The sequence below is a fragment of the Monoraphidium neglectum genome, assembly GCF_000611645.1.
Source record: "Monoraphidium neglectum strain SAG 48.87 unplaced genomic scaffold scaffold02244, whole genome shotgun sequence".
Taxonomy (NCBI): Eukaryota; Viridiplantae; Chlorophyta; class Chlorophyceae; order Sphaeropleales; family Selenastraceae; genus Monoraphidium; species Monoraphidium neglectum.
The window spans coordinates 364-9,910 of NW_014011384.1; the positions used below are offsets into that span (position 1 = coordinate 364).

At 64.6% G+C, this 9,547-nt stretch overlaps 3 protein-coding genes across 3 annotated transcripts; 2 read left to right on the forward strand and 1 right to left on the reverse strand.

Moving 5' to 3' along the window:
* Positions 1-316: 316 nt before the first annotated feature.
* Positions 317-967, forward strand: MNEG_10257 (hypothetical protein; the record flags this gene model as incomplete). The annotated part of the gene is made up of 1 exon (XM_014041269.1): positions 317-967. One exon carries the CDS (start codon positions 317-319, stop codon positions 965-967), a length of 651 nt encoding a protein of 216 aa, XP_013896723.1.
* A 3,072-nt stretch (positions 968-4,039) lies between these two features.
* On the reverse strand, positions 4,040-6,296 carry MNEG_10258 (hypothetical protein; the record flags this gene model as incomplete). The annotated part of the gene is made up of 5 exons (XM_014041270.1): positions 4,040-4,633; positions 4,833-5,162; positions 5,303-5,362; positions 5,547-5,795; positions 5,919-6,296. The coding sequence occupies 5 exons, from the start codon at positions 6,294-6,296 to the stop codon at positions 4,040-4,042; spliced, it is 1,611 nt and encodes a 536-aa protein (XP_013896724.1).
* A 2,145-nt stretch (positions 6,297-8,441) lies between these two features.
* MNEG_10259 (hypothetical protein) lies at positions 8,442-8,775 on the forward strand (the record flags this gene model as incomplete). Its single annotated transcript, XM_014041271.1, has 1 exon — positions 8,442-8,775. A coding segment is annotated over one exon (334 nt), but the record flags the coding sequence as incomplete, so codon positions are not given.
* Between the last annotated feature and the right edge of the window lie 772 nt (positions 8,776-9,547).

The following is a 9,547-nucleotide window of genomic DNA, read 5'->3' on the forward strand; positions in this document are numbered from 1 at the left end:
GGGGGGGGAGGGGGTGCTTACGCGACCGCAGCCTACCCTGGAGGGGCCGCGCCGGTTCTCAGGCCGTGGGCAGGCGCGTGGTCGCTGTGCATGAATGTTGGAATTAGGCTGCCGGCTGCAAGGCCTCCGTTTGTCAGCCTCCCATCGACGTGTGAGTTGTGCCTCGCGCCAGCCCCTCTGCGCCGGTGTTCTAGACGGTTGCAGGCCGTGACTTACTCATCGACACCAAAACAACCCCACACCTCCGCCGCCCCCATGACGTGATGTCAATGACCCCTCCCCGCCCGCCCCAGTCGCCGGCAAAATAGCCCACTCCATGCGTGCCCGCGAGTGGCCGACGCTGCTGGTGGCCGGCAACGGCAGCATCCACACCGCCGTCAAGTGCTGCCTCACGGCCGCGCGCTTTGTGCAGCCCGACGGCCTCATAGTCAGCTTCGAGCCGCTGTTCCGGGCGGAGAACCACGGCCGCGCCCTCCTTGCCCTCTCTGTCCTGCCCTGCGATCCACAGCCGCTGCCAGCCGCGGGCGCGTTCGCGCCCGGCTCGGCGGTGGCAGCCGCGGCCGCGGGCGCGTTCGCGCCTGGCTCGGCCGCGGCCGCCGCGGCGGCCGCGCAGATTAAGGTCGGCGCGCACTCGCGCCACGCCAACGTGGGCGCCGCGCTGAGCTCGCGCCTAGTGGAGGGCGGCTCGCCGTACGTCGTCCTTTCCGCTCTGGGGGAGACGGCGGTCGCCAACGCGGTGATGGCGGCCGCGCACGCCCAGCACTACCTGTCCACTCAGAGCGGCCGGCGGCTGGCCGTGGAGGCGCGCGCGGCGGTGGTGGTGAAGGGCGGCGACCAGCTCGTGGGCGTCCAGCTGTGGGTCAGGCTGCAGCCGCCTGGCAGCACCGGCGGCGCTGCCGACGCGGGCGCGCCAAACGCCGCGGCCGCGGCGGGCCCTTCGGGCGGGGCGATGGTGCCCGCCGCATAAGACAGCCCGTCGCATTCGCCACTCTGCCTTGATGGCCAGTTTGGCGCTGTGCCGGCGGCGTCTGTTTGCTGGAAGGATACCGCACTTACTTGACGCACACACTCTGTGTGCCGCACGTTTGAGACTCTACACCCTGCCTCCCGCCGCTCGAGCCGCTAGTGCCTAGGCGGTTCAGAGCAGTGCTTCAAGCCGCCAGCATTCCAAACGCCGCCTCGCAAGACTCACAAGCCCAATCGGGGCACGCACCATGCCGCTGCCGCCTGCCCATCCCCGGGGCCCGTAACATCGGTTGTGTGTGGCGTACTGTCGCACCGTTGCATGGCGGCTTGGGAGGTGCGCACCGGGGCAGGTGGGCAGGTGCTGCGGCGGTGCGCGTAGTGGCACGTTGGGTGTCTGAGAAATGCCCCAACTGCCAGCATGCAAGCAGGATTGACAAGCGCTTTGACAGTCGGTGTTGTGCATGCGATGACTGCTTGCGTGCCTGGGTCGCCCCGCTGCCATGATGAGCATGGGGCGGGTCTGCTTGGACGTGTCCCTCCGCGCCCCACACTCTGCGTGGGCCGTGTGACACGATTTGGGGCCGAGCCCACTCCAAAGGCTTCGGCATGTGCCAGCTTTTGGAGAGGCACTGGAATGGCCCAAGCACCCACACCCAATCCCAACCCTTTCGCACGCACCGTCTGCAAACGCATCGTGGGCCTTTTTGCACGACACCTGGTGACTTGATGCGTGCATTCCGGGGCTTCCATTCGTGCTGGCGCCAGTTTTGTGATGGCTGCTTCCTGCACACCCTGTTGTGTGGGGAAGCTTCACGCCCTACTTCTCAGCTTCTCTGTATACCCTGCGTGTTCCGGCAAGTTCCGGCAAGTTCCGGCAATCTGTTTCGCTCATGCAAGCCCTGCCCATCCCTCAAAAGAGCCTCCAAGCGCGCACGCCCACTCCCTGCCTCGTCCAATCCATGCGCCGCTTTGCTGATGTTCCTTGAGTGCGGCCTGCACTGCCAAGCCAGCGATCTTCACGCAGACCCTGCCAGTCAGCACACGTGCTTAAGATTGGCCGCCGTTGACAGCGTCTAGCGCTGCCAAACGCTGCGGCACATACGACGGTTGTTTGCGGCAATCACGTTTTTTTGCCCCGGATAAACGGGGCCTTAGGCGCCTGCCCCAATTGTGGGATTGCAATGCACTGGCAGTTCCAATCTGTCGCCTGTGTAGTATTACTGTCGCTGGCTTTTGATGCCTGATTCACCCATTCCCGCTGTTGTCGCATCTCCGCTTGAAAGGGTAACACACCCACACGCACACAAAGTCAAACTTGGAAGGCCCGCCGCAGCTCCGCCAGAGCTAATGCCTCGTTTGCCACCCACCCGCCGCCGCGTCTGCAGCAGTGCACCTGGTGGGAAGCGGAGCTGTCGCACTCCACCTCCGCCTTGCTGCACCCACGATCCACACCCGCTTGGCCGTTGCCGCGAACGCTGCCGCTCTCTCCGCAGCTGCAGCTTGCACACTGCTGCGCCTGCAGGGCATCCAGCAGCCTAGCTGCCGCCGCCCGCGCCGGCCTGTTGATCAGGCGCGCCGCCAAACTGAAGCGACCGCAGCCTGCAAGTCCAGGGGGACACGGGGAGCACGACAGGTTCAAGCGAGCACCCTGGACTGATATGTGAACAGCATCAATGATCGACAAACGCTCACCTGCCACAGCCTGCAGAGCACGCAAAGCAAAGCGGGCCTCGGCGTCGACAGCGCCAGGCTTGGCACCTACAGTGGCGCGGGTGGAGAAACACGCAGCCACAGGCTCGCCAATCTCGCAGAGTCACAACCAATGTTAGCGAGCTGCTGCCATGGCTGTGATGAAACAGGGGCCCGACATGCGCTCCGACGCCCTCTGCCTGCAAGACGACTCACCTGCTGCCGCTGCGTCCCAGCCGTGTGCCAACGCCTCCAGCAGCTGGCCCAGCAGGTCGCTGTTTATTTCCACCCGGAACAATTCGGGGAGCTTCTCAGGTGTGACAACCTCCAGGTAAGCACGCCGCTCAGACGCGCCCCTGCAGGTGCTCCCACGCCACGTGCGCTCAAACTCGGGTGTGCTGGTCGGCGGGTGCCACTGCCGCTGCTGCTGCTTCTGCTGCTGCTGCTGCTGCTGCTGCTGCTGCTGCTGCTGCTGCTGGGTGGGTGCGCAATCTGACCGACCCCTGGTAGCGGCTGTGATCACTGGAGGCACCGCAGGCAGCTGCATGCCCTCTGGGTCCAACTGCCATGCGGGCATCATGGGGCCTGAGAGGCGATTGCAATCCGTTGGGCGTGGGCCCCAATCACACATGCACGAGTGTGTGTGCATGCGCATGGTCAAGCTGGGGTTGATAACTTTTAAGCAAGGTCATGACTGTCAACAGCCACGACTGTGCAAGTCAATGCCAAGAGGGCACCCCAGATGTAGTCAAACTAACCGGATCGTGGCGCGCTGGCCGCCTGTATGGGCTTGAGATGGGCGGTCAGGACCTGCATCCAACGGAACCCAACACCTTTGTTGTGTGTGCGCCCATCGCGAAGCAAGAACGCGCACAGCGCTGATGCAGACCGACGTGCATTGTCACCGATGCTGTGGCTCACCATATTTTTGAATGTGTCATAGTCCACGTGCTGAGACACTGCTCGCTTCTTGGCAGCGTCTACGGCCTGCAAACGCCGGAGTGGCGGGATGCGTATGATCACGACCCCCCCGCGCGTTCGAGCCGACATGGACATATGTATGTACCTTGCGCTTCTGATCGTCGTCGATTGCGTTTTGCAGGTCCCTGCTGGTCTTCGGCACCCCCATCATGTCAAAAATTGCTAGATCAAGTGTTGACCTTGGGCGTACTGGAGGAACAGGATTGAATTTTGTACAGTATTATTCACAGATGTCACAATGAGGCGCTCATCTCGGACCTCCCCCTACGCCGGGTGTGCACTGCTTCCGGAATATGAGCATCCACGTATGAACGTAGTGCTGCACCTGCTGGAAACCGGTTAGTCCGATGACGCCTTTTTCTGACGCGGCATTTCGCCATGTTGCCATGAATTCAAAGATGTGTTACCCAGCCTCAGTGTCGCTGCTGCTGTCCGTGCTGCTTGTTAACGCCACTGCAGCCAGCCGCTGCCGGCGTCGCTCGAAGCGCGGCGCGACCCAGGGCGCTAGCGTTGTCACCAATGGCTGCCGAGGGTTTGATTGGTAGTAGTTGGACCACATGGCTTCCAGGGGTGGCGCCCACTGAGCGTGCCACTCGTCGCTGCCACCCCCATCACCGCCGCTGCTGCCCGCAAAGTGCGCCACATAAATGAGCAGTGGCAGGTCCGATTCCAAGCCCTCGCCGCTGCCAGGGACGCCGCTGTCGCCGCCCGCATCCTGCTGCCCATCCCTCGCCTCTGCAACCCCTGCAGCCACCGCTACCCCCGGGCCGCCCAGCCCCTGCTCCTCCTGTTGGCGCTGCCACGCCGCGACACTCAAGCCCAAGCGGATGCTCTTGCCGCGGCGCACCCGCTCTGATGGATAGCACAGCGGCGCCTGCACGTAGCGCGTGCCGCCTAGCGTGCAGTCCCACGCAAAGTGGCTGTGGGCGAAGACGTGCAGCGCCGGCTGCAGCCGCCGCAGCCGCTCCGCAAGGAAGTCGGACCCAACCGCCTTGGCCTGCCGCACAGCAGAACGTGTGGCGCATGGGGTGGGCTAGGAGATGGCGGCGTGCATTCACGCAAAGCTCTTGCGCTTGTACCCCGGTGGCAAAAGCATGCGCGCCCTCACTGCTTCCTTGCTGTGGTGTTGAGGAAGCAGGGGATGTGCATAGCCGATCAGGATCGCTTCAACTGCGTGGCGCGTTCGTCCCGCTCACCAGGGGCGGGAACGCGAGGAAGCGCTTCTCAGGGAGCAATGCCTGGAGCGGTAAAAAGTGCGAGAAGCTGATGATGTCGTAACTGTCGCTGCTGCTGCTACGACTGCTGCTGCTGCCGTTGCCGCTTCTGCTGCTGCTGCTGCCGCCGTTTTCATCATTGCTTTCGATGCCGCCGCCGCCGCTGCAGGCGCATTTCCACAGCTCGCCCCATGCAGCCGCGCGCTCGGTCCCCGGCGCCTCGTTGAGGGCGTCAAACCAGGCCGCCAGCTCCCTTGCGCCGTGGGAGGAGGCCCCAACTGTCTCTGAGGGCCAGGTGCACGCTGAGTAATCCTGCGCGAGCCATGGGGTTTGCAGCGGTCAGGAGCACGCAGCGCACTCGTGGGGGCGCTTGCGGCTGTGTCAGCATGGTGGGCGCGCTGCGGTCGCATGGCGACGCAGCACCTCAGGGGAGGGCAGGGTGCGGGGCTCACCGAGATGGTCAGGGGCGTCGCCCCCGGTACGCCCGGAATGTCGGGCTCCTTGTCCCAATCCTGCACGCGTCGAGGGGCGTTGCTGATCCGGCAGCTCATGCAAAGACGCCGCCGCGACGCATCATCGACGCATGCAGGCCCGGGCGCATGCGCCGTTGCCTCGAGTCTTCCGCCCCTCCCTGCAGGCCATTGCGCTGCCGCCGCGTGGCGGTGCCGGCCCCCTGCCTGCTCCAACGAGTCCCACCTTGTGGTGCCAGCTCAGCACCGGGGCTATCCACAGGCGCCCCAGGCGCAGCGGCTGCGTGTCCACCCGCAGCTCGCGGCAGAGCGCATGCACCGCCTCCAGCTTGGCGACAGAGTCAGCCGCGCCGCCACGCTGCTGCTCATCGCCCTTGACCTGCGGCAGCACGGTGGGCCCGGCGCTGCCGCAGGTGGAGCCGGGCGACGCGTGTGCAGCCGCGACGTTCCGCAGGGTGTGGTCATTCGTGTGCCTCTGCAAGTCGGCAATGCATGCGCGCCGACAGGGCTGACCAGGGGCATGCGCGGGTGTGCGGCCGACTTGGTACTTGCCGCCTTGCGCCGGCAGGAGGTGAGTGCCTGCCTCCCGGTCACGCACCCAGCACTCATGGTTGCCTGCTACGAATAGCACGCGGTCGTAGGAGGCCCGCAGCAGCTGCAGGGAGCGCCTGATCAGCCCCAGGTCGTGGCTGATGTCACCCGCCACCAGCAGCACGTTGGTGTGGGCGGCGGGGCCCCGCCACGGCGGGGGGGCGAGGCCCTCCAGCCAGCGCAGGTTGGCCGGATGGTCCGTGTGCAGGTCGGAGATCGCATACACAGCAATGGAGCCGTCTGCTGCGCGTTCCTCAGCTGCGTTAGTAGCGCTGGTTGCGCAGCGGCGCGTTGGCGTTCGTCGCTGGTCCGCGGCAGATGGCGCTTGTTGCGGCGGGCGCCGTTGCGGCGAGCGCCGCATACACAGAGATTTTATGCCATTCATTCGACAAATATGGCTGTTCTAAGTACACATTCTTTGAGGAAACAAGGAAAACGGCAGGTCGGCAAGATCAATTCACGGGCACCTGTTGAAAGAATAAGGTTCAACTGTACAAGCAAGGGCAACAACAACGACTGCGCCTGTGAGTGCCTGCTGCATGCTGCTCAAACGCTCAACATCGTCAATGTCACCAGGGGCGCTTTTCTTTACCAAGTCTGCACTCTGCAGCAGCAGGTCTGCAGGGTGCGCAGACATCATCATCGGCTGGCAACATGCATGGCAATTTACGTCTGCGACCACCTGAATAAAGGACCTGAGCCTGGTCAGCACTGGTCAATGGCTGGCCCGTCACCTGTGCGCTGTCACTCACCCCCAACTGCTATTGCGGTCGCAGGCGAGCCGTGCCCCAACTGTCAGCAAACTACACATTTTACATGCATGCAGAGGCTTTGCAGCATCGCGATGAGCCATGGGCCTGCCTCAAGAGGTATGTTTGATAGCAGTGATGTGAGGGGAACCATTGAGCGCAGGCGGTCCATCACCACCGCCGGTCCTCAGTCGCGCAGCTGCAGGTGCTGCTGCTGACGCCACCCACACGGTCCCTTGGAATCAGACGCAGCTCCGATCCGTGCTTCAGAAACACGTTGCCTGCAGCCCAGGGGGATCAGGCGGACAACCAGATGGGCCGGGTGGGTGGCGATGCAGGGGCGCGACCATAAATTGTGGGATGCCCGAAGTGCCAGACGCACAACGCACAAGTTGATTGGCTGTTTCAGCAGGTACCTGCTTGCAACAGCAGTTGATAACTAAGCTCACACAAAGAGAATAGTGAGGGCATGAAGCCTGCAGCAGAGCAGCAAGGGCGGTGCGCTGCGCACCCGCGGTCTGCGAGGGGTTGATGCCGACTCCGTCTGCACGCGGGCAGTAGCAGGCATGAAGCGGGTGGCATTGTGGGGAAGGGTCAGGTGAGTGGCAGCCGCGGGTCCAGCACCCGTCCTGCCGCGGCGCAGCGCACATGAGCAGTGCACGGACCCGCCTGACCGTGTGCAGCCAGGTCCAGACCACGCTGCCGAAACATCCACTGACTGGACAGCCCTGCACACCATTTGTGATGATCGCACTCGTCTGCGCGGGCACCTTGAACTGCGGACGGAGGGAGGGGCGCGTGCGCGGCTTCTGTGTGCCCCACCCAAACGACCCAACCAAGCAAAGCCCTCCGGGCTGAGAACACCGCGCTTCACCCCAGCAGCTTCCCGGCCCTCCTCCAAGGATACGCCAGGTGCGGCCGCCACATCTGCGCCCTCAGAGCTCTCTGCTGGCTCCAGGTTTGCCCTTAGTCAGACAGCGAGCGCGCGCCGGCTTATAACCCCCCCACCTCCTCCGCTGCGTACTTGAGCACTGCAGTGAACGGTGCCTCCTCGGGCACGCTGAACCTGAGCGGTGAAACAGGCAGGCGGCAGCTTTACCGGCATTGCGCTGCACGGTCCCGGACAACTGCCACAACGCCACGCTGTCATGTCGTGGCTGTCAGACCTCGCCTTCATCCCCATGTGTGGCTCACACTCTGTACGGGAGCTTGGGGTCCGACGTGAGGGTGATTTTGAAGGTGACCTTAGCTGTGGCAGGAGCGGCGGCCCTGCGAGAGCACCGCGGTGGGATGCGTCGCCGCCCCGGGTTGCGCTTCGTTTGTACTGAGGGCCCTGGGCTGGCGCTGCAACGGCTTGGCCGGCTCAGCGAGCTCTTCGGGCAACCCAAAACTTCTATCGAATACGCACATTGTGCCTTGTGTGCCTCGAAGGTGCGCCTGGAGTGATCGGTGCCAGAGAGGTGCTGTAGCCAGTGTCCTTAGGTGCGAGAGGGTATACAACTATATGAAGAACGCGTGTGCTCACACTTCCTGCAAACCAAACAACCATGCATAAACACGCTTTTATCACGCAAGCGGTCATGTGTAGAAGCTGCAGTGCTGATGAGAGCGGGGAGACTTGGTTCAAGGCTCCTACATTGCAAACCATCTAAGTGATGGTCGTGTCGTTAACTTGTTCTGCCATGAATGTGGATTCCAGGCACACCCGCTCAGATACTCGAGCTTTCAGATCAGGTTGATCGGCCAAAAATTTTGTAGATGGCGTAGAGCAGGCCTTCGCGATGTCGAAGAATAGGAAGCTGAGGACGACCAAATTGTCTTTTGACGACGACGATGGCGACGCGACCACCGGGGCGGGAGGAGCGGCGGACAACGCCCCGCCCCCACCGCCCCCGCCGCCCTTGCCTGGCGGCAAGGCAGCGTCGAAAAAGGCGGCGGGCAAGGCGCTCCTGAGTTTTGGTGATGATGAGGACGCAGGGATACTGCCCAGCAGTAAGCCCAAGAAGGAATCCGGCGGCGGCAGCAGGGACAAGAGCGCGAAAGCCAAGTTCAGGGCCAAGCTGCCGACCCCTGCGTATGATTCAGCGCCGGAGCCGCCGGTCAAGGCCAGCGGCGGTGAGGCGCGGCGCACGCGCCCTGCATGCTGCATTCATGCCTTGGTGCGGCTGGCAGCCCGCGGCCCATGCAGCACGCCGATTGGGTCAGGTTGCCGCTGCTGCTGGTCGTGCTGCTGCCCCTGCTGCTGCTGCCCCTGCTGCTGCTGCCCCTGCTGTTGCTACCGCCGCCCTCGCGCGCCGCCGACCCTCCCGCCACCGCCGCTGCGGGCCCCCAGGCGAGTACACCGCCGAGAAGCTGCGGGAGCTGCAGAGGAGCACCCAGCGGCTGCCCGCCACGACGCTCGCCGCCAGCCTCGAGCAGGCAGCGGCGCTGGCGGCGCTCGCGGCGGCCGAGGCGCCCGCGGCGGGCGCGAACGCGGGTGCCGGCGCGGGCGCGGGGGCGGACGCCGCGGGCATCATAAAGCTGTCGGGCACCTTCAAAGCGCGCGCCAAGGACGACCGCTTCAGCTTCCCTTCGGCGCAGCTGGTGGGCTTGCGCCAGGGGGGGGGCGTGGGCGCGAGGGCTGCGGGGACCCCCCCTGACGCTGCCAGCCCTTGCTTGGCGGCGGGGCTGTCTTTCCGCATCTGTACATGGAACAATGGGCCACCCCTCTCTCGGGTCCTCTTGAGACCGGGCAGCCGCGCCCCTGTGCAGCGGCCCCAGTGGGCGCTTGTGGGGCAACGGCCGATGCGCAGCGCCGCCGCTGTAATCGCGCGCTCGCTCTTTCGACTGCCCCCCAGGCCGCACCGCCGCGGGGCGCCGACGAGGACATGCCGCTGCCGCCGCCCCC